The sequence below is a fragment of the Moschus berezovskii genome, chromosome 1 (genome assembly GCF_049115385.1).
Source record: "Moschus berezovskii isolate FMDL1 chromosome 1, NW_MosBer_1.0, whole genome shotgun sequence".
Classification (NCBI taxonomy): Eukaryota; Metazoa; Chordata; class Mammalia; order Artiodactyla; family Moschidae; genus Moschus; species Moschus berezovskii.
Window position 1 is genome coordinate 154,038,094 of NC_142460.1, and position 24,871 is coordinate 154,062,964.

Here is a 24,871-nt window from a genome sequence, read left to right on the forward strand (position 1 = left end):
GAATGCTCAAACTACCGCACAGTTTCACATGCTAGCTAGCAAAGTAATGCTCAAAATTCTCCAAGCCAGGCTTCAACAGTTCGTGAACCATGAACTTTGAAATATTCAAGCTGGGTTTAGAAAAGGCAGAGGAACCAGAGATCAGATTGCCATTTTTGTTGGATCATTGAAAAAGTAAGAGAGTTCAGAAAAACATCTACTTTGACTTTACTGACTATGCTCAAGCCTTTGACTGTGTGGATCACAACAAACTGTGGAAAATTCTGAAAGAGATGGGAATACCAGACCACCTGACCTGCCTTCTGAGAAATCTGTATGCAGGTCAGGAAGCAACAGTTAGAACTGGACATGGACAATGGACTGGTTCCAAAAAGGGAAAGAAGTACGTCAAGGCTGAATATTGTCACCCTGCTTATTTAACTTATATGTAGAGTACATCATGTGAAATGCTGATCTGGAGGAAGCACAAGCTGGAATCAAGATTGCCGGGAGAAATATCAGTAACCTCAGATACGCAGATGACAATACCTATATGGCAGAAAGCGAAGAGGAGCTAAAGAGCCTCTTGATGAAAGTGAAAGAGGAGAGTGAAAAGGTTGGCTTAAAATTCAACATTCAGAAAACGAAGATCATGGCATCTGGTCCCATCACTTCATGGGAAATAGATGGAGAAACAGTGGCAGACTTTTTTGGGCGGGGGGCTTCAAAATCACTGCACATGCTGACTGAAGCCATGAAATTAAAAGACACTTGCTCCCTGGGAGAAAAGTTATGACCAACCTAGACAGCATATTAAAAAGCAAGAGACATTACTTTGGCAACAAAGGGCAACACTATGGTTTTTCCCATGGTCATGTATGGATGTGAGAGTTGGACTGTGAAGAAAGCTGATCGCCGAAGAATTGATGCTTTTGAACTGTGGTGCTAGAGAAGACTCTTGAGAGGATGAGATGGCTGGATGGCATCACCAACTCGATGGATATGAGTTTGAGTGAACTCTGGGAATTGGTAATGGACAGGGAGGCCTGGCGTGCTGTGATTCATGGGGTCACAAAGAGTCGGACACGACTGAGCGACTGAACTGAACTGAATACTATCCAGTACCTACATAGATATTCACATTTTAATGTGAAATTAATGATATGGATACAGATATTCTACTATAACTCTCTTTTTAAAGTTTTTATTAAAGATTTGGAATAATTTTAAGATGTAAACTTTCTTTTTCCCCATGGTGGTGGATACATGAACCGAAATATGAAAACATTTTTAGAACCATATTAAAAAGCAGAGACATTATTTTGCCAACAAAGGTCCATCTCTTCAAGGCTATGGATTTTCCAGTGGTCATGTATGGATGTGAGAGTTGGACTGTGCAGAAAGCTGATCGTCGAAGAATTGATGCTTTTGAACTGTGGTGTTGGAGAAGACTCTTGAGAGTCCCTTGGACTGCAAGGAGATCCAACCAGTCCATTCTAAAGGAGATTAGTCCTGGGTGTTCATTGGAAGGACTTATGTTGAAGCTGAAACTCCAATACTTTGGCCACCTCATGCGAAGAGTTGACTCACTGGAAAAGACTGTGATGCTGGGAGGGATTGGGGGCAGGAGGAGAAGGGGACGACAGAGAATGAGATGGCTGGATGGCATCACCGACTCGATGGACATGGGTTTGAGTGAACTCCGGGAGTTGGTGATGGACAGGGAGGCCTGGCGTGCTGTGATTCATGGGGTCGCAAAGAGTCGGTCACGACTGAGTGACTGAACTGAACTGTGAGCCATAATCCTATCAAAGAGTCATCAGAACAATTTGGTTTTTGTCTTGATAGGTTTTTAAAAATTGAAGTATAGTTGATTTACAGTATTAACTTCAGGTGTGTAACATAGTGAATCAGTAGGTTTACAGATTTTGCTCCAATAAAAGTTGTTAGAAGATAATAACGGTTATAATTCTGTGGCTCTACAGTGTATCCTTGTTGCTTATGTATTTTGCTAGATTTTTTAATGTCAGAGTGGAATTTGGATGTGAGTGTGATAGTTGCTCAGTCAGGCCTGACTCTTTGCAAACCCATGGACTGCAAAGTAGCCTGCCAGGCTCCTCTGTCCATGGAATTCTCCAGGCAGGATTACTGGAGTGGGTTGAAATTTCCTTCTCTATTGGATGTGAAGAGTAATACTTTTATTTGAACTTTAAAAAATTTTCTGGGAGATAGGGGAGAAATTCTCCAAATTATTAATATTAACATTTTATAATATTTATATGATATTCACTAATAGATACTTTTCAAGCATTTAAATAAATTGAAAATTTACTCAAATCACCTTTTTACAAATATGCTTACTTTATATAAGATACTTAAGGTCTTTAAAAAGAATGCAAAGTATCTCACACACTTGATTTCAAAATTGATCATTGTACTTAAGAACCTGTGATTGATGTTAATATCATAAATTTAAATGTCATTTTAAAAATATCTGTTTCTGTGCTTACTGTATTTTATGTTTTTGTCTTCCCCGTTGTTAAGTTTTTTATTTATTTTTAGGTTTTGTTCTTTTTTTAATCTGGAGAGAGTTCCCTTCTCAGTTTCATGGGGTAAATACATATTTAGAATCAGGGATACAATACTTAAGTGTGTCTTTCAGAATATTTCTACTAGAGTCAGTTATCTAAATGGACAGACTCCTTTTCATAGTTAGACCTTGTCTATTATAAAAGGAACTACCTAAGTTATTGACCTTTCTAGTCAGATACGTTTGATTTTTTTTGTCACCCTGGTCATTGTTAAGGTGACAGTTAAATAAAAAAACCTTAAATAAAAAGTTCAGTTAAATAAGAAACTTAAGGTCTGTTTAATTCACTGAAATTATAAGGCTTTTAATTTATTCATTGAGACCTATATATGTGTTCTGGAGTTATGTAATTCTAGATATAATGTAACTTTCCATGCTTATTTGCATCATTTTTTAGTCTAATTTTGTTAGAAACAAATCTGTTTTAATTTTAATCATTATGTGTGTATAAAAATTCATATTAAAGCTTTTGGAGAAAAAGTCTGTTCTGAAAACAGTGGAAATTATTTATAAGAGGGCATTTCTTCACCCTGTATCTTAACGTTGATCCTTTTCTGTCTCCTTGTAATTCTAGCGGGAAGAAGCAGAATGGGAAAATACAAATGTGCTGTTGATGATGCATGGCTTAAAGCCTTTATCTCTAGTCAAAAGAACAGATATGAAAGGTAATCAAATTATATTCTTGCTCGTTAAGATAAAAAGCTTCTTTTTTTGTTAAAATTTTTCAATCTTAATGTTTTTCTTATCTTCATTTTTACTATGTGTATTACGTTTCAAAAAATGTAGATCTCATCATTTTTGACAAACAGTCATCACAAACGATGAGGCAGAATTTAAAAACAATGATGGAGGAAACATCACGTCAACAGAACATGATCCAGGAGCTCATAGAAACTAACAAACAGCTTAAGTAAGAAAATGGAAAATAATCTGTTTTGAATTGTATGTGAACAAATGATATGCATTTTAAAAATAACTTGCTTGAAAAGAATCTTGAAATTTAATTTTCCATTGATTAAATATTAAGTAAAAAATATTTTTAATAGGTAAATCTTTTGGTAATAGCTTCGATACCCTATGTTTTCTCTGTTGGTTTATGTTATAGAAATTTTAAGAATGCAAAAAACATTTTAGAAAGTCATTATGTTGTTAGATGGATATGTTGGTTGATATGATTTGTTTCTATTACTAAGAGAAGGAATTGTGTATTTGTTACTAGAAATGAACTTCAGCAACAACAAAGCCGAGCAGCAGATCAGGAACAACGAGCTAATGACTTGGAACAAATTATGGAGAGTGTGAAGTCCAAAATTGGTGAAATGGAGGATGAATCTATAAATAGGGTTTGCCAGCAGCAGGATAAAATAAAAGAACTTCAAAAGGAGCATAAAGCTTTACAGGTACTGAGTTAATTTACAGGTACTGAGTTAAGCATTTTCTTAACATGATAGTCTTAAAATACCTTGTCAATGTTACAGGTGCTTCCATGTTGCTTAATTCAGTGATCCTTATCTTCCTTTACCTATTATTGTCATTGTCTTGAAATTCTTTCTTTGCTATTTCCAGAATATCTTCTATTCTGGTTTTGCTCTAACCCCACTGGTTATTTTTCAATCCCTTTGCTGATTCTTCACATCTTCCTCAGACTCATCCCTTCAAATCAGTTCAGTCGCTCAGTCGTATCCGACTCTTTGCGATCCCATGAATCATAGCACGCCAGGCCTCCCTGTCCATCACCAACTCCCAGAGTTCACGCAAACTCATGTCCATCGAGTCGGTGATGCCATCCAGCCATCTCATTCTCTGTCGTCCCCTTCTCCTCCTGCCCCCAATCCCTCCCAGCATCACAGTCTTTTCCAGTGAGTCAACTCTTCGCATGAGGTGGCCAAAGTATTGGCGTTTCAGCTTTAACATCAGTCCTTCCAATGAACACCCAGACTGATCTCCTTTAGAAGGGACTGGTTGGATCTCCTTGCAGTACAGGGGACTCTCAAGAGTCTTCTCCAAATAAATCTTTCCTTTGGACTGCTGACTTTCTTCTGTTTCTTTATCCTTTCTGTAACTCTCCTCACCCTGACAATGTTTTCCCCTTATTTTTGTCTTCTGGTCACAAAGATTAAAGAAACCAAACTAAAACTGTTGCTAATATCTCTTTTGGGAGCCAAAAGCTCTGTGTGGGTATATAAGTGGAAACCTACTATGACTCATTAAAAAAAAAATGCTCTATAAAGTCACATACTTTGAAAGACCAAATTATACAAATACTGTTCCCTGATAACTTTTTAAAGATATTTTTTTGATGTGGACCATTTTAAAGTCTTTACTGAATTTGTTTCAATATTGCTTCTGTTTTATGCTTTGGTTTTTGGCCAAGAGGCATGTAGGATCTTAGCTCCTCTATCACAGATTGAACCCACACACTATGCACTGGGAGGCAGTCTCAACCACTGACTGCCATGGAAGTCTTGATAACTCTTTTAAGAGAAAGAAAAACATCAGTTCAGTTCAGTCGCTCAGTCGTGTCCGACTCTTAGTGACCCATGAACTGCAGCATGACAGGCATTACTGTCCATCACAAATTCCCAGAGTTTACCCAAACTCGTGTCCATTTAGTCGGTGATGCCATCCAACTATCTCATCCTCTGTCGTCTGCTTCTCCTCCTGCCCTCAGTCGTTCCCAGCATCAGGGTCTTTCCCAGTGATTCAGTTCTTCACATCAAGTGGCCAAAGTATTGGAGTTTCAGCTTCACCATCAGTCCTTCCAATGAATACTCAGGACTGATTTCCTTCAGGATGGACTGATTGGATCTCCTTGCAGTCCAAGAGACTCTCAAGAGTCTTCTCCAACACCACAGTTCAAAAGCATCAATTCTTTGGTGCTCAGCTTTCTTCACAGTCCAACTCTCACATCCGTACATGACCACTGGAAAAACCATAGCCTTGACTACACGGGCCTTTGTTGGCAGAATAATGTCTCTGCTTTTTAATATGCTATCTAGGATGGTCATAACTTTCATTCCAAGGAGTAAGCGTATTTTAATTTCATGGCTGCAATCACCATCTTCAGCAATTTTGGAGCCCCCCCAAAAAATAAAGTCTGACACTGTTGCCATTGTTTCCCATAAAGTGATGGGACTGGATGCCATGATCTTAGTTTTCTGAATGCTGAGCTTTAAGCCAACCTTTTCACTCTCCTCTTTCACTTTCATCAAGAGACTTTTTAGTTCCTCTTCACTTTTTGCCATAAGGGTGGTGTCATCTGCATATCTGAGGTTATTGATATTTCTCCCGGCAATCTTGATTCCAGCTTGGGCTTCTTCCAGCCCAGCGTTTCTCATGATGTACTCTGCATATGAGTTAAGTAAGCAGGGTGACAATATACAACTTTGATGTACTCCTTTTCCTATTTGGAACCAGTCTGTTGTTCCATGTCCAGTTCTGACTGTTGCTTCCTGACCTGCATATAGGTTTCTCAAGAGGCAGGTCAGGTGGTCTGGTATTCCCATCTCTTTCAGAATTTTCCGCAGTTTACTGTGATCCACACAGTCAAAGGCTTTGGCATAGTCAATGAAGCAGAAATAGATGTTTTTCTGGAACTCTCTTGCTTTTTCCATGATCCAGCAGATATTGGCAATTTGATCTCTGGTTCCTCTGCCTTTTCTAAAACCAGCTTTAACATCTGGAAGTTCACGGTTCACATATTGCAAAAGCCTGGCTTGGAGAATTTTGAGCATGACTTTACTAGTGTGTGAGATGAGTGCAATTGTGCGGTAGTTTGAGCATTCTTTGGCATTGCCTTTCTTTGGGATTGGAATGAAAATTGACCTTTTCCAGTCCTGTGGCCACTGCTGAGTTTTCCAAATTTGCTGGCATATTGAGTGCAGCACTTTCACAGCGTCATCTTTCAAGATCTGGAATAGCTCAAGTGGGATTCCATCACCTCCACTAGCTTTGTTCGTAGTGATGCTTTCTAAGGCCCACTTGACTTCACATTCCAAGATGTCTGGCTCTAGGTGAGTGATCACACCATCGTGATTATCTGGGTTGTGCTCATCCCTTAGACCTTTCTTTTTCCTGTAAATTCTAACTTCCTTGGTGATGCTCAGTCTAATTCATAGTACTTTTAAATCTGTGGCACAGGCTTCTTCCCTTAATTCCAGACTCACATCCTGCATCCTACTTGATATCTCTATTGGATATCTAATTAGGCATCTAGAACTTTTTAGATGTCCAAAACCGTACCTGGATTTCCTCCCCAAACTTTTGTCTTTTTGTCTCCACTCTGGTCCAAGTCACTTTCATTTCTTTCCGGTTTCTTTTTGGTTTCTCTACTCCAAGCCTTGCCTTTTTCAGTGTGCTCTCAACATTGTAGCACAGAACACTCTGACTTTGCTTTTTCTTTTTTTTAAAGGGAAAAATCCAAAACTCTTTACCATGATCTTACATGATTGTCTCTGTGTTACCTTCTGACTTCTTCTACTGTACCTCTTGCATATTCTTTTCCAGTCACACTGACATTCTTGATTTTCTTTGAACATTTTCCTTGAACATTCTCACCTCATGGAATTTGTGTATTTTGTTCTTCCTTTTCCCCTCTACCATGCATGCTTTTTTTAGCTGCCTGGTTTGTTTTCTCTCTGCTTACTCAAGTGTCACATCACTATCTCAGGGATTCTTTTTTTGACTACTTCACTTACAGTTGGCAGTCCTGTCCCCCACATCTCATCTTGCCTTTCCTGCTTTGTTTTATCCATAATTCTTACCACCATCTAACATGCTGATATACACTTTGTTTTGTTTGTATATCTCTGTGTTAGAATGCAAGCTCCAAGAGGGCTGATATTTTTGTCTGTTTTGTCCAGGGCTGAGAAAATGTCTGCTTTATTATTAGTTGTAGATGCTCAATAGATATTTGAATTATTGATTATGTTTTTTACTTTTATTAAAATATCAATTTTATAACATTGAATATTTAATTTCCTAATTTAGAAAACCTTTTAAAGCTTGGGTGTTTATTGTAATTGAAAGAAAGAAATCTTTTGTAGGGAAAAATCAATATTTAGTTGTATAAGACATTATAGATTCTTAGAAATAGTATATCATTATAAATGATTTTTGTTGGCACACCATTATATCTACCTGTTGCATACAAGGTGTTTAGGCTGCCTAAAGGGACAGTACTCCTTAGACAGGGTCTGGATGTCCCCTCAGTTTATGCTAGCAGCATTGGAAGGATATGATAAGTTAAATATCAGGATCAGAGAGAATCAGCGGGAGATACTAAGAATTTCTGGTATGAAGCTGGATGCAGTTGCTGTTCTGCCCTCATTTAGGCTGCCAGCTTGGGGCCAGCAGTGCTGGACCTGTTGGTGGTGTTTATAGCTCCAGAGAAGACACTATCATTCTTTGGCCAAGTCTGTTTATTCACATTCAATTCAGTTCAGTTCAGTCGCTCAGTCGTATCCGACTCTTTGCAACCCCATGAATCACAGCACGCCAGGCCTCCCTGTCCATCACCAACTCCCACAGTTCACTCAAACTCATGTCCATCAAGTCGGTGATGCCATCCAGCCATCTCATTCTCTGTCGTCCCCGTCTCCTCCCACCCCCAATCCCTCCTATCATCAGACTCTTTTCCAGAGAGTCAACTCGATGCATAAGGTGGCCAAAGTATTGGAGTTTCAGCTTTAGCATCAGTCCTTCCAGTGAACACCCAGGATTGATCTCCTTTAGAATGGACTGGTTGGATCTCCTTGCAGTCCAAGGGACTCTCAAGAGTCTTCTCCAACACCACAGTTCAAAAGCATCAATTCTTCGGCGGTCAGCTTTTTTCACAGTCCAACTCTCACATCCATACATGACCACGGGAAAAACCATAGCCTTGACTAGACGTACCTTGGTTGGCAAAGTAATGTCTCTGCTTTTTAATATGCTATCAAGGTTGGTCATAACTTTCCTTCCAAGCAGTAAGTGTCTTTTAATTTCCTGGCTGCAATCAGCATCTGCAGTGATTTTGGAGCCCAAAAAAATAAAGTCTGACACTGTTTCCACTGTTTCCCCATCTATTTCCCATGAAGTGATGGGACCAGATGCCATGATCTTCGTTTTCTGAATGTTTACCTTCAAGCCAACCTTTTCACTCTCCTCTTTCACTTTCATCAAGAGGCTTTTGAGTTCCTCTTCACTTTCTGCCATAAGGGTGGTGTCATCTGCATATCGGAGGTTATTGATATTTCTCCCAGCAATCTTGATTCCAGCTTGTGCTTCTTCCAGCCCAGCGTTCCTCGTGATGTACTCTGCATATAAGTTAAATAAACAGGGTGACAATATACAACCTTGACGTACTCCTTCAATAAGATCTAGCATTTACATTTTTACATTGCTTTGTTAGGTAGTGTTCTTCATCAACAGTATATTCTAAACTCTGTCTGTGGGGAGGGGGATTTTGGAAATATTGCTGTATGCATTTGATTTTGACCTTCATCTCAGATATAGGACATGCAGAAATATGAAGCTCTTTTGCTCAGGGGTCCCCAGTCTCTTGAATCTAATACCTGGTAAGAGGTGGGGCTGATCCAATAATAATGAAGTGCACGGTAAATGTAATACACTTGAATCATCCCAACCGCCCCCCCTCCCACAATCCATAGAAAGATTGTCTTCCACAGAGTCAGTCGTTAGTGCCAAAAAAGCTGGGGACAGTTGCTTTAACTCATCAACTTACTGATGTGAGAAGCAGCCATCAGGTGGTACTGATAGAGGGAGTTGAAGGCAGAGTGATCTGTGTGGGTTTTGTTTTTTTTTTTTAGGAAGGTACCTATTTTTTTTCTTAAAGAGGTTGATCTATACATAATCACAAGCCGAATTATTAAAATATAAGGCTTATGAATTTACCAGGATTTTAGGCAATTGAAAGAAAAATGCTTGAGTATTCATTGGTAAGGGGTGATTTGAATGGAGTGTCACGTATTTTCTGTCAAGTGTTTCATCTGTCCTAAATGAATTATAGGCCATTTAACTTTTTACTTCAGGTTTCAGAGTTTTGTTATATAGCTTCTAAATGTGTACAGAGGAAGTCTTATTTTCATTCGGCCATGGGAAACAGACAGAATTAGGGTGGGGGCGTGAAAACACGGTTTTGTGGAAGTGTGTGTGTTTGTGCTCAGTAGTGTCTGACTCTTTGCCACCCCATGGACTGTAGCATGCTAGGCTCCTCTGTCTGTGGAATTTTCTAGGCAAGAATACTGGAGTGGGTTACCATTGCCTACTCCAGGGGATCTTCTTGACAAAGGGATCAAACCCATATGTTTTTTGCATCTCCTGCATTGGGGGTTGGATTCTTTACTGCTGGGGCACCTGGGAAGCGCTGGGGAAGGGTATCTGTGCTAATTTGATCAATTGAAATTAGTTGCTTGCTTGTTTCTTAAGTATGTGAAGGGTACTTTTTATATAATGATGACAGATATTGGCAAAACCTCAAGGGCAATTCCCAAGGAATTGATGCCCCTCAGTGTTGCCTGATTTTTTGTACAGTTCTATCACAGATTAGTCATATATTCTATACTAGTTAATTTGTGCTTTCCTGGGAAAGATGGAAGTGCTCCTGGAAAACAATTATTTCACAGTTTGAGGCGCATTTTTTTGGGGGGGTGCATACACCTGTTTTCAGTTTTAGAATGGTTTAGTGCTGCATATTTTGCCATTGAGAAAAAAGAAACATTGATTTTGTGTGTATGTGGGAAAGAGATCAAGGAAATTAACAGATGTTTGACAATAATACTTTGAAAGATTGTTATTGAGAGATTGCTTGGAAATGCAGAAACTAAAAGACAACACTTCTAGGTTCTGCAGTGCAGTTTTCCTTTTTCTGTACATAGACAACATGTGTTAGCTTCTATGGATATAGTTTGATAAACTTTTCAGTCCTCTAAAGATCAATGCAGAGTACATTATGTGAAATGCTAATGAAGCAGAAGCTGGAATCAAGGTTGCCAGGAGAAATATCAGTAACCTCAGATATGCAGATGACACCACCCTTATGCAGAAGGCGAAGAGAAACTAAAGAGCCTCTTGATGAAAGTGAAAGAGGAGAGTGAAGAAGTTGGCTTAAAACTCAACACTCAGAAAACGAAGATCATGGCTCCCGGTCCCATCACTTCATGGCAAATAGATGGGGAAACAATGGAAACAGTGACAGACTTTATTTTGGGGGGCTCCAAAATCACTGTAGATGGTGACTGCAGCCATGAAATTAAAAGACAGTTGCTCCTTGAAAGAAAAGCTATGACCAACCTAGACAGCATATTAAAAAGCAGAGACATTACTTTGCCAACAAAGGTCAGTATAGTCAAAACTGTGGTTTTTCTAGTAGTCGTGTATGGATGTGAGAGTTGGACTATAAAGAAAGCTGAGTGCCAAAGAATTGGTGCTTTTGAACTGTGGTGTTGGAGAAGACTCTTGAGAGTCCCTTGGACTGCAGATTATTAGGTTGTGAATATACTGCAGTTTGTTGATTTGCCTGTTGATGGACATTAGATTTGTTTCCACTTTGTGGTTAATACAAATAAAACTTTTAATGAATTTGTGTTATTCTGTGGCCTTATGCTTTCTTTTTTTCTTTGGTAGATACCTAAGACAAGATCTTTTAGAACTAATACCGAAAAAAGATGTCCTTTTCATTAGAGGGGACTGGAATGCAAAATTAGGAAGTCAAGAAACACCTGGAGTAATAGGCAAATTTGGCCTTGGAGCACGGAATGAAGCATGGCAAAGGCTAATAGAGTTTTGCCAAGAGAATGCACTGGTCATAGCAAACACCCTCTTCCAAAACACAAGAGAAGACTCTACACATGGACATCACCAGATGGTCAACACCGAAATCAGATTGCTTATATTCTTTGCAGCCAAAGATGGAGAAGCTGTATACAGTTAGCAAAAACAAGACCAGGAGTTGACTGTGGCTCAGATCATGAACTCCTTATTGCCAAATTCAGACTGAAATTGAAGAAACTGGGAAAAACCACTAGACCATTCAGATATGACCTAAATCAAATCCCTTATGATTATGCAGTGGAAGTGAGAAATAGATTTAAGGGACTAGATCTGATTGATAGAGTGCCTGATGAACTCTGGACGGAGGTTCGTGACATTGTACAGGAGACAGGGACCAAGACCATCCCCATGGAAAAGAAATGCAAAAAAGCAAAATGGCTGTCTGAGGAGGCCTTACAAATAGCTGTGAAAAGAAGAGAAGTGAAAAGCAAAGGAGACAAGGAAAGATATAAGCATCTGAATGCAGAGTTCCAAAGAATAGCAAGGAGAGATAAGAAAGCCTTCCTCAGTGATCAATGCAAAGAAATAGAGGAAAACAACAGAATAGGAAAAACGAGATCTCTTCAAGAAAATTAGAGATTCCAAGGGAACTTTTCATGCAAAGATGGGCTCGATAAAGGACAGAAATGGTATGGACCTAACAGAAGCAGAAGATGTTAAGAAGAGGTGGCAAGAATACACAGAAGAACTGTACAAAAAAGATCTTCCCGACCAAGATAGTCACGATAACGTGATCACTGACCTAGAGCCAGACATCTTGGAATGTGAAGTCAAGTGGGCCTTAGAAAGCATCACTACGAACAAAGCTAGTGGAGATGATGGAATCCCACTTGAGCTATTTCAAATCCTGAAAGATGATGCTGTGAAAGTGCTGCACTCAATATGCCAGCAAATTTGGAAAACTCAGCAATGGCCACAGGACTGGAAAAGGTCAGTCTTCATTCCAATCCCAAAGAAAGGGAATGCCAAAGAATGCTCAAACTACCGCACAATTGCACTCATCTCACACACTAGTAAAGTCATGCTCAAAATTCTCCAATTTCAGCAATATGTGAACCGTGAACTCCCAGATGTTCAAGCAGGTTTTAGAAAAGGCAGAGGCACCAGAGATCAAATTGCCAACATCCGCTGGATCATGGGGAAAGCAAGAGAGTTTCAGAAAAACATCTATTTCTGCTTCATTGACTATGCCAAAGCCTTTGACTGTGTGGATCACAATAAACTGTGGAACCTTCTGAAAGAGATGGGAATACCAGACCACCTGACCTGCCTCTTGAGAAACCTGTATGCAGGTCAGGAAGCAACAGTCAGAACTTTACATGGAACAACAGACTGGTTCCAAATAGGAAAAGGAGTATGTCAAGGCTGTATATTGTCACCTTGCTTATTTAAGTTATATGCAGAGTACATCACGAGGAACGCTGGGCTGGAAGAAGCACAAGCTGGAATCAAGATTGCTGGCAGAAATATCAATAACCTCAGATATGCAGATGACACTACACTACTCTTATGGCAGGAAGTGAAGAGGAACTCAAAAGCCTCTTGATGAAAGTGAAAGAGGAGAGTGAAAAGGTTGGCTTGAAGCTCAACATTCAGAAAACAAAGATCATGGCATCTGGTCCCATCACTTTATGGGAAATAGATGGAAAAACAGTGGAAACAGTGTCAGACTTTATTTTTTTGGGCTCCAAAATCGCTGCGGATGCTGATTGCAGCCATGAAATTAAAAGACGCTTACTCCTTGAAGGAAAGTTATGACCAACCTAGATAGTATATTAAAAAGCAGAGGCATTACTTTGCCAACCAAGGTACGTCTAGTCAAGGCTATGGTTTTTCCCATGGTCATGTATGGATGTGAGAGTTGGACTGTGAAGAAAGCTGATCGCCGAAGCATTGATGCTTTTGAACTGTGATGTTGGAGAAGACTCTTGAGAGTCCCTTGGACTGCAAGGAGATCCAACCAGTCCATTCTAAAGGAGATCAATCCTGGGTGTTCATTGGAAGGACTGATGTTAAAGCTGAAACTGCAATACTTTGGCCACCTCATGTGACGAGTTGACTCACTGGAAAAGACTCTGATGCTGGGAAAGGTTGGGGGCGGGAGGAGAAGGGGACGACAGAGAATGAAATGGCTGGATGGCATCACCGACTCTGTGGACATGAATTTGAGTGAACTCCGGGAGTTGGTGATGGACAGGGAGGCCTGGAGTGCTGTGATTCATGGGGTCGCAGAGAGTCGGATACGACTGAGCGACTGAACTGAACTGAACTAACACTAGAATTGCTAAGAGTAAGTGTATGGTTAACTTCTTAAGATGCTGCCTGTTACTTGTCTTCATTCTCTCAATGTCTTTGAAGGAGCATAAGTACTTATTTTTGATGAAGTTCACCCTATCAGGTTTTTTTTTTAATGTGTTTTTGATTTGTATATAAAGACAACTTTTCGTAGCCCAAGGTTACGATATCCAATTGTTCCACCGCTGTTTGTTGGAAAAAACTATCCTTTCTCCATGAGATTGCCTTTGTATCTTTGGTGAGAATCAGTATATGTGTGGGTCTATTTCTGGACTATCCTGCTCTGTTGATATGTGTATCTTTCTTTACACCAGAACCACATTGCTTTGATTACTGTTAATCTGAAATTAGGCACTCTGGGTCTTCTGCTTTTGTTCTTTTTCAATATCATGTTGGCTGTTTAATTTTTAAAACATTTTAAAATTTACAAAAAAAATTTTATTGGAGTATAGTGGATTTACAGTGTTGTGTTAGTTTCAGATGTACAGCAAAATAAATCATTTATATATTACATGTATCTTTTTTTTAGATTCTTTTCCCTTTTAGGTAATTACAAAGTATTGAGTAGAGTTCCCTGTGCTATAGAGAAGGTACTTAATTAGTTATCTATTTTATATATAGTAGTGTGTATATATCGATCTCTGTCTCCCAATTTATCCCTTCTCTCCACCTACTCCACTTCCCCCCACCCCCCGGTAAATATATGTTTGTTTTCTACATCTGTGACTCTATTTCTATTTTGTAAATAAGTTCATTTGAACCGTTGTTTCTAAATTCCACATATAAATGGTATAATATGATATTTATCTTTTTGTGGTCTGACTGAGTTTACTCAGTATGATAATCTCTAGGTTGATCAACGTTGCTGCAAATGGCATTATTTTGTTTTTTATGGCTGAGTAATATTCCATTGTATGTAAGTACCACATCTTCTTTATCCACTCCTTTGTCAGTGGGCATTTAGATTGCTTCCATGTCTTGGCTATTGTAAACAGTGCTGCAGTGAACACTGGGGTGCATTTATCTTTTCAAATTGTAGTTTTGTCTGGATATATGCCCAAGAGTGGGATTGCTGGATCATATGATAGTTCTGTATTTCTTTGAAGGAACCTTCATACTGTTCTCCATAATGGTTACCCACAGTGTAGGAAGGTTCCTTTTTCTCCACACCCTCTCCGGCATTTATTGTTTGTAGATTTGGTGATGGCCATTATGATTGGTATGAAATGTTATCTCATTGTAGTTGTGATTTGCCGACTCTGGACATGAGTTTGAGTGAACTCTGGGAGTTGGTGATGGACAGGGAGGCCTGGTGTGCTGTGATTCATGGGGTTGCAAAGAGTTGGACATGACTGAGCAACTGAACTGAACTGAGACAACATATTAAAAAGCAGAGACATTACTTTGCCAACAAAGGTCCATCTAGTCAAAGATATTGTTTTTCCAGTAGTCACGTATGGATGTGAGAGTTGGACTGTAAAGAAAGCTGAGTGCTGAAGAATTGATGCTTTTGAAGTGTAGTGTTGGAGAAGACTCTTGAGAGTAACTTGTACTTCAAGGAGATCCAACCAGTCCATCCTAAAGGAGATCAGTCCTGAATGTTCATTGGAAGGACTGATGTTGAAGCTTAAACTCAATACTTTGGGCACCTGATGTAAAGAACTGAGTCATTGGAAAAGACCCTGATGCTGGGAAAGATTGAAGGCAGGAGGAGAAGGGGACGACGGAGCATGAGATGGTTGGATGGTTCACTGACTGAATAGACATGAGTGAGCAGGCTCTGGGAGTTGGTGATGAACAGGGAGGCCTGGTGTGCTGCAGTCCATGGGGTCGCTAAGATTTGGACACGACTGAGCAACTGAATTGAATATTCTATTATATGTACAGTTGACTCTTGTAGAACATGGTTTGAACTGTATATGTCTACTTATGTGCAGATTTTTTTCAGTAGTGAATACTTCTGAATTCCATGATCACTGTTGGTTGAATCCATCGATGCAGAGGAGCCTTAGACACTGAGAGCCACCTCTAATTTATATGAATTTTTGAGGGTATCTACGATTATTGGCCCCTACACTATTCAAGGGCAAAATGATAGGATACTGAATGAGGAATTCCCCAGGTCGGTAGGTGCCCAGTATGCTACTGGAGCTCAGTGGAGAAATAACTATAGAAGGAATAAAGGGATGGAGCAAAAGCAAAACCAATACCCAGTTGTGGATGTGACCAATGATAGAAACAAGGTCCGGTGCTGTAAAGAGCAATATTGCATAGGAACCTGGAATGTTAGGTCCATGAATCAAGGCAAATTGGAAGTGGTCAAACAGGAGATGGCAAGAGTGAATGTCGACATTCTAGGAATCAGTGAACTAAAATGGACTGGAATGGGTGAATTTAACTCGGATGACCATTATATCTACTACTGTGGGCAGGAATCCCTTAGAAGAAATGGAGTAGCCATCATGGTCAACAAAAGAGTCCGAAATGCAGTACTTGGATGCAATCTTAAAAATGACAGGATGATTTCTGTTCGTTTCCAAGGCAAACCATTCAATATTACAGTAATCCAGGCCTATGCCCCAACCAGTAATGCTGAAGAAGCCGAAGTTAATCGGTTCTATGAAGACCTACAAGACCTTTTAGAACTAACACCCAAAAAAGATGTCCTTTTCATTATAGGGGACTGGAATGCAAAAGTAGGAAGTCAAGAAACACCTGGAGTAACTGGCAAATTTGGCCTTGGAGCACGGAATGAAGCAGGGCAAAGGCTAATAGAGTTTTGTCAAGAGAATGCACTGGTCATAGCAAACACCCTCTTCCAACAACACAAGAGAAGACTCTACACATGGACATCACCAGATGGTCAACACCGAAATCAGATTGATTATATTCTTTGCAACCAAAGATGGAGAAGCTGTATACAGTTAGCGAAAACAAGACCAGGAGCTGACTGTGGCTCAGATCATGAACTCCTTATTGCGAAGTTCAGACTTAAATTGAAGAAAGTAGGGAAAACCACTAGACCATTCAGATATGACCTCAATCAAATCCCTTATGATTATGCAGTGGAAGTGAGAAATAGATTTAAGGGACTAGATCTGATTGATAGAGTGCCTGATGAACTCTGGACGGAGGTTCGTGACATTGTACAGGACACAGGGACCAAGACCATCCCCATGGAAAAGAAATGCAAAAGAGCGAAATGGCTGTCTGAGGAGGCCTTACAAATAGCTGTAAAAAGAAGAGAGGCGAAAAGCAAAGGAGAAAAGGAAAGATATAAGCATCTGAATGCAGAGTTCCAAAGAATAGCAAGGAGAGATAAGAAAGCCTTCCTCAGTGATCAGTGCAAAGAAATAGAGGAAAACAACAGAAGAGGAAAAACAAGAGATATTTTCAAGAAAATTAGAGATATCAAGGGAACATTTCATGCAAAGATGGGCTCGATAAAGGACAGAAATGGTATGGACCTAACAGAAGCAGAAGATATTAAGAAGAGGTGGCAGGAATACACAGAAGAATTGTACAAAAAAGATCTTCACGACCAAGATAGTCACGATAATGTGATCACTGACCTAGAGCCAGACATCTTGGAATGTGAAGTTAAGTGGGCCTTAGAAAGCATCACTACGAACAAAGCTAGTGGTGGTGATGGAATTCCAGTTGAGCTATTTCAAGTCTTGAAAGATGATGCTGTGAAAGTGCTGCACTCAATATGCCAGCAGATTTGGAAAACTCAGCAGTGGCCACAGGACTGGAAAAGGTCAGTCTTCATTCCAATCCCAAAGAAAGGCAATGCCAAAGAATGCTCAAACTACCGCACAATTGCACTCATCTCACACGCTAGTAAAGTCATGCTCAAAATTCTCCAAGCCAGGCTTCAGCAGTATGTAAACCGTGAACTCCCAGATGTTCAAGCAGGTTTTAGAAAAGGCAGAGGCACCAGAGATCAAATTGCCAACATCCGCTGGATCATGGAGAAAGCAAGAGAGTTTCAGAAAAACATCTATTTCTGCTTCATTGACTATGCCAAAGCCTTTGACTGTGTGGATCACAATAAACTGTGGAACATTCTGAAAGAGATGGGAATCCCAGACCACCTGACCTGCCTCTTGAGAAACCTGTATGCAGGTCAGGAAGCAACAGTTAGAACCGGTCATGGAACAACAGACTGGTTCCAAATAGGAAAAGGAGTGCGTCAAGGTTGTATATTGTCACCTTGCTTATTTAACTTATATGCAGAGTACATCATGAGGAACGCTGGGCTGGAAGAAGCACAAGCTGGAATCAAGATTGCTGGGAGAAATATCAATAACCTCAGATATGCAGATGACACTACCCTTATGGCAGAAAGTGAAGAGGAACTCAAAAGCCTCTTGATGAAAGTCAAAGAGGAGAGTGAAAAGGTTGGCTTGAAGCTCAACATTCAGAAAACAAAGATCATGGCATCTGGTCCCATCACTTCATGGGAAATAGATGGAAAAACAGTGGAAACAGTGTCAGACTTTGTTTTTTTGGGCTCCAAAATCACTGCAGATGCTGATTGCAGCCATGAAATTAAAAGACGCTTGCTCCTTGGAAGGAAAGTTATGACCAACCTTGATAGTATATTAAAAAGCAGAGACATTACTTTGCCGACCAAGGTCCGTCTAGTCAAGGCAATGGTTTTTCCCGTGGTCATGTATGGATGTGAGAGTTGGACTGTGAAGAAAGCTGATCGCTGAAGAATCGATGCTTTTGAACTGTGGTGTTGGAGAAGACTCTTCAGAGTCCCTTATACTGCAAGGAGATCCAACCAGTCCATTCTAAAGGAGATCAATCCTGGATGTTCATTGGAGGGACTGATGCTAAAGCTGAAACTCCAATACTTTGGCCACCTCATGAGACGAGTTGACTCACTGGAAAAGACTCTGATGCTGGGAAAGGTTGGGGGCAGGAGGAGAAGGGGACGACGGAGAATGAGATGGCTGGATGGCATCACCGACTCTGTGGACATGAGTTTGAGTGTACTCCGGGAGTTGGTGATGGACAGGGAGGCCTGGCGTGCTGTGATTCATGGGGTCGCGGAGAGTCGGACACGACTGAGCGACTGAACTGAACTGAACACTATTCAAGGATCACCTGTATATACCATATTTTGTTTATTCATTCACGGTTATTCATTCTAACACTGTTCATTACTAGACACTTGGGTTGTTTCCATCTTTTGGTTTTTGTGAATAATGCTGCTGTTTATATAGACATACAAATATCTGTTCCAGTCCCTGCTTTCAGTTCGTTTTGGTGTGTACCCAGAAAGGGATTGTTGGATTGTATTGTGGCACTAGTGGTGAAGAACCCATCTGTCAATGCAGGAGACTTAAGGGATGTGGATTTGATCTCTCAGTCAGGAAAATCCCCTGGAGGGAGGGCATGGCAGCCCACTCCAGTATTGCCTTGAGAATCCCCATGGACAGAGGAGCCTGGTGGGCTACAGTCTGTAGGGTCGCAACGAGTCTGACATGACTGAAGTGACTTGGCACATGCATGGTAATTTCATGTTTCGTTTTTCGAGGAACTGCCATACTCTTTTCCATAGTGGCTGTACCATTTACATTCCCACCAGCACAAGATTTCCAGTTTCTCCACATTCTTAGCCACACTTGTTTTCTAATTTTGTTTTGTTTTTGTTAGTAGTAGCCATCCTAATGGGTGTGAAATGGTTTTTATTTGCATTTCCCTGATGGTTAGTGATGTTAAGCATCTTTTCATGTGCTTATTGGCTGTTTGTGTATCTCTTTTTAAAGAAATGTCTATTCAAGTCCTTTGCCCATTTTAAAATCATACTTATGTTTTTGTTGAGTTGTAGGAGTTATTTATTCTGAGTATTGACTCCTTATCAGAAGTATTGGGTTGGCCAAAAAGTTTTGTGTTTTGTTCAGGTTTTCCTGTAAGATGGTGCAGCAAAACCTGAATGAACTTTTTGGCCAGTCCAATGTTATTTGCAAATATTTTTTCTCATTTTGTGAGTTGGCATTTTATTCTAGTGTTTTTCAGTGTACAAAGGTTTGAATTCTAATAAAGTCAAATTTGTATATTTTGTTGCTTATGCTTTTGATGTCATAACCAAGAAATGGTTGTCAAATCCAATGTCATGAAGCTGTTGCCTTATGTTTTCTTCTAAGAGTTTTATAGTTTTAGCTCTTACCTTTAGAACTTTGATCCATTTTAAACTAACTTTTGTATGTGGTATAGGTAAACATCCAACTTCATTTTTTTACATGTATACACCTAGTTTTCCCAACATTATTTGTTGAACAGAGCCTGTTCTTTTCCCATTGAATGATCTTGGCCTTTGAAAATAATTTGACTGTGGATATGCAGTATTATTTCTGGGGTATTCATTCTACTCCATTAGTCTATATGTCTTTAATGCCAGTACCACACTGTTTTGATTACTTTGGCTTTGTAGTCACTTTTGAAATCAGGAAATGTGAGAGCTTTAACAAGATTGATTTGGCTATGTGGGATCTTCTGAGGGTATGAACTTTAGGATGAATTCCAGCAAATTGATTCAGTACATACATACTTTTTCATTATAGCTTATTACAAGATTTTGAATATAGTTCCCTGTGATATACAGTAGAACCAACATACAGTAGGATCTGTATACAATAGATACCGTGTATCTATTTTATATATAGGGGTCTGTATCTGCTAGTCCCAAACTCCCAATTTATTCCTCACCCCCTGCCCCTTTGGTTTGTTTTCTCTCTTTGAGTCTGTTTCCATTTTAAAAATAAGTCCATTTATATAATATTTTAGATTCCACGTATAAGTGATATCACACTATATTTGTCTTTTCTGACTTTGCTTCTTTTAGTGTGATAATTTCCGGGTCCATCCGTATTGTTGTAGATGACATTATTCAATTCTTTTGGAAGTCTGAGTAGTATTCGATTGTGTGTGTGTGTGTGTGTGTGTGTGTGTGTGTGTGTGTATCATAATCCATTCGTCTGTTGATAAACATATGTTGTTTCCATTTCTACTTCTGCAAAAAAGTCATTGGGATTTTGAGATTGCATTAAATCTGCAGACCCCTTTGTATAGTATTGACATCTTAACAATATTAAGTCTTCCAGTCTGTGAACACAGGATATTTTCCTAGTAATTTCTGTCTTCCGTTTCCTTCAACAACTTGTATAATATTCAGTGTATAATTCTTTTGCCTTCTTGCTTTATTCCTTTTTTATTCTTTTTGATACTACTATACATGGAATTGTTAATTTCTTTTTAAATTTTTCATTGTTAGTGTATAGACATAAAATTGATTTTTTGCATTGACTTTGTATTCTGGTATTTTCTGAATTCATTTATTCTAATGGGTTTTTGGGGTTTTTTGGTGGACTCTTTAGGGATTTCTGTGTTTTAGATCATATCATCTGCAAAGAGATAATTTTTCTTCTTCCTTTCCAATTTGAATGCCTTTTATTTCTTCTTCTTGCTTAATTGCTCTGGCTGGGACTTCCAGTACTATATAGAACAAAAATGGTGAATGCAATTATCTTTGCATGGTTCCTGATTTTAGAGGAAAGGTTTTCAGTCTTTTAATGTTGAATATGATGTTTTCATAGATGGCTTTTGTTATGTTGAAGTAGTTTCCTTCTATTCCTAGTTTGAGTGTTTTTATCATGAAAGGGCATTGGACTTTGTCAAATGCTTTCTCTGCATTGGTTGAGATTATCATGTGGTGTTTGTTTTTTTTTTCCCTTTTATTTTGTTAATGTAGTGTATTACTTTTTTTTTTTTCCATATGTTGAACCATTCCTGCATTCCAGGAATAATCCTACTTGGTAATGGTGTGTAATTCTTTTAATATGCTGCTTAGAATTTGGTTTGCTAAACTCAGTTTGTTGCATTTTTGCATCATTGTTTAAATAATGGGTATCAGTTTATGGTTTTCTTTTGCTTGTGTTGTCTGGTTTGGGTACTAGGGTAATGCTAACCTCATAGAATGTCTTAGGAGAGGTACAGGTGATTCTTTTATGTCGTGCAACTTTGAAAAATTCAGTCATTCTAGTTTTAAGTCACTTGACTATAGATCTGCCTGGCTCAGGGTGGGGCTGAGGCAGAGAATAAATTCTGGGTATAGCTGGTGGTTACTGAGACATGGTATGGTATCCAGAAACTGAGTCTCCTTTTTTCCCCTGAGGGTCTCTAAGCCTGTGCAAACTTGACACTATGGGTAGGAAAACATATGCTTAGATGTGCACCTATTCTGAAAGTAGTGTCTTAATATTGTGCAGATAGATGGGGATAGGGCTTCTCACTGAACTTCATAAAAAGTGTTTTAATAATAATGATGGTGCTGCTGATAATGACCTTTCAAAGGACCTAGAGAGATTGAAGCCATTGTTGTTCATTTGTGTCTGACTCTTTGCAACCCCATGGACTGCAGCATGTTTTAATTCTTGGTTCTTTTCACCATCTTTAATATTGGCCCCTTCCTGATTATCGTTTTCAGGAAACGATATCCTGAAACCTGTATATAAACTTAGTTTTACAAAGATTGAGTTCTTTTACTAATTATGTATCCTTAAATGCATGCAAGTATAAACAATATTTTCCCCTTTTTATGCTGATTTTACTTGTTACAGTTTTTACATTTATGACGTATCATTGTTCCTGGACCTTGTACCCATTTAAAAACAGCCTTCCTACTGAAGTTCTTGAATGAGATGGCTTCATAGAAATTGTGAGGATAGCTTTTTGTACAATATTGTTAGAACAGCATGTCTTAGATGTACATATTGTAACTTATTTATTGTAAAATTTCTTGCAGGCAAAATGTGAACATTACAAGAAAAAACGAATGGAGCAACAAGAGACTATTGCTGCTTTGCAGAAGGATATCTATAGGTTAACACAGGAAGAAGAAGAACGCATTATCACTCAAAATAGAGTGTTTTCTTATCTCTGCAAAAGAGTTCCTCATACCGTCTTGGATAAACAGTAATGTTTGCTACATAAATTGATATGTAGCTAGACTCTTCATTTTTTTAAAAATAGATTTCATCCTGGGTATGGTTTTATCTCTTAAACTGGTGGCATCTTCCTCTTCCTCTTCTCTGCCCTTTTTTTGTTAGTTTTCTTCAACAAGTTAATGACATTAAAACAATCGGTTGTCCTGGAGAGGTACATGCTAGATTTGTCTGTTTGCTTCCTTATTATGTCGTTTAATTTATTCTTCTGTCTCCTGTGTTCCCTCTAAACTGGAAGTTAAATCTAAATTCAGATGTAAGTATTTTTGGTGACATACCTCATAGGTGATAATTTATTCTTCTAATAATAACATGTATGTCTAGTAGAACTTCTCTCAAGGTTGCTGAGATTGTTCAGGGGTTTAAATATCTACAATCTGATCCTTCTCCTATAAAATTTCCCATCCTCTTCTCATCTGATGGTTTCGCTCATTGATCTTGTTTTCAATTCTGCTATCCCTTTTTTTCTTTTTCTTTTTTTCTTGCTGGAGTTCTTCCATTAAGAAAAAGAACCTTCCCTATTGAGTAGGGACTATCTGGTTGCCCTGTGTGGTTTGTTACAGGGAAGGTAAGAGCAGTGCTCAGTTCCTTCATTTTAATTCTTATTTTTTAGAGTAAGCAGTTAATGATCATCTGTAATAGTCTAGTTGGGAAATAACATAGATATATAAAGAAAAGAAAGAAGAGATACTGCAGAGATGGACAGGAATTGTCTATACCGATTGACTGTAGATGTTGAAAGGAGGAGAGAAGTCAAAGATAACCAGATTTCAAGATTTGGGGAAAGGGACAGGAGGAGGATGGATTTATCTATGAACATGTACTTAGATATCTTCTGTCAGCCACATAGAGATATCATGCCTGTTGTTGTTTAGTTGCTAAGTTGTGTCTGACTCTTTGCGACCCCGCGACCCTCCAGTTTCCTCTGTCCATGGGATTTCCTAGGCAAGAACACTTGGATGGGTTACAATTTCCTTCTCCAGGGGATCTTCCTGACCCAGGGATCAAACCCACACCTCCTGCATTGCAGGTGGATTCTTTACTTCTGAGCCACTAGGGAAGCCCCATCAGGCCTATAGTTAGAAAGGCCCAACTCCATAGAGCTTTAAAGTTTAGACAGAGAAAGAAAAGGCAGAAGAGGAGTTACGTTTGGGTGTCAGGCTAACTGAGGAACAAGAGTGTTTGAAGGAGAGGGTGGTGAGAAGTTTTATATGCCACCTCATTGGTTTGTGTTTGTCTTCCTACTGTCTTATTTGCTCAATTGCTGGTTTGACACATAGTCTTCCTTAAAAGTTTATTGACGGTAGAGGTGATAGTCATCCAGAATGAATGAAGTTTGTCATGCAGGAAAAATAGAAATGGGATAGTCGCATTGGGGAAGGAGTGAGGTGAGAGGGTTTGTAAAGTATATAAAGGAAATTAAATCATATTTGGAGAATAATATGAAAGGTGGTATATGTTGAGATGGGGAAAGTTGAAGGGAAAGAATAATTCAGAAAGTTATGATGTTAAAAGCACAACTGGTTGAATTAGTTCTGATAAAAGGAGATGGATGAGTAATTTTCCCAAGACAAGAGTGAAATACTAAAAATTCTTGCTTTTAAAAGAATAGTATATGAAAGTGTAGTGTTATTTTTCTTTGAGGATGTTTTTAAATTAGAAAAGCACTGCATGCCTACAAAAATTCAAACAATATAAAAGTATATAAAGTAATATATTATAAACCTGCTTGCTTCTCCTAATTCCATATCCTGGAGATAACCACTTTTAACAATTTGGTTTATGTTCTTCCTAGTGTTTTACAGCAATAGTGCTGTTGACTTGGGTGGGACCATTCTTCATTGTAGGGCATGATGAGCATTCATTTGTTCATTAATGAACTTTTAAGCATCCTTGCTCCCTCCCCAACTATTCATTGTGACAACCAGTACCATCCCCCAGTTCAGGTAATAGTATTCCTCAGTTAAGAAGCCATATAGTTCATTTTCAGTACACAGACTCATATATACCTACTTTCTTTAAAAAATAGTTATACATTTGGCTATGCAACATTAATTTCTTCCTACAAATTTACGTTATCTCTTCTAATGCCTCCTTATTTTCTATAATATGGATGTGTCATTATTTAACTTTTCCCTTGTTGAAGAATGTTTAGATT

The 24,871-nt window shown here is 39.0% G+C and overlaps 1 protein-coding gene across 12 annotated transcripts in view; it reads left to right on the plus strand.

The window, feature by feature from the left end:
* The window catches only part of CEP70 (centrosomal protein 70), a 78,064-nt gene that overhangs the window by 14,246 nt on the left and 38,947 nt on the right, over positions 1-24,871 (plus strand). For all 12 annotated transcript variants that reach the window (XM_088840314.1, XM_055412958.2, XM_088840317.1 and 9 more), the window contains 4 exons: positions 3,144-3,234; positions 3,356-3,479; positions 3,789-3,969; positions 22,515-22,684. In XM_088840314.1, coding sequence (XP_088696440.1) covers positions 3,144-3,234; positions 3,356-3,479; positions 3,789-3,969; positions 22,515-22,684 — 566 coding nt within the window. The remainder of the gene's footprint in view (positions 1-3,143; positions 3,235-3,355; positions 3,480-3,788; positions 3,970-22,514; positions 22,685-24,871) is intronic.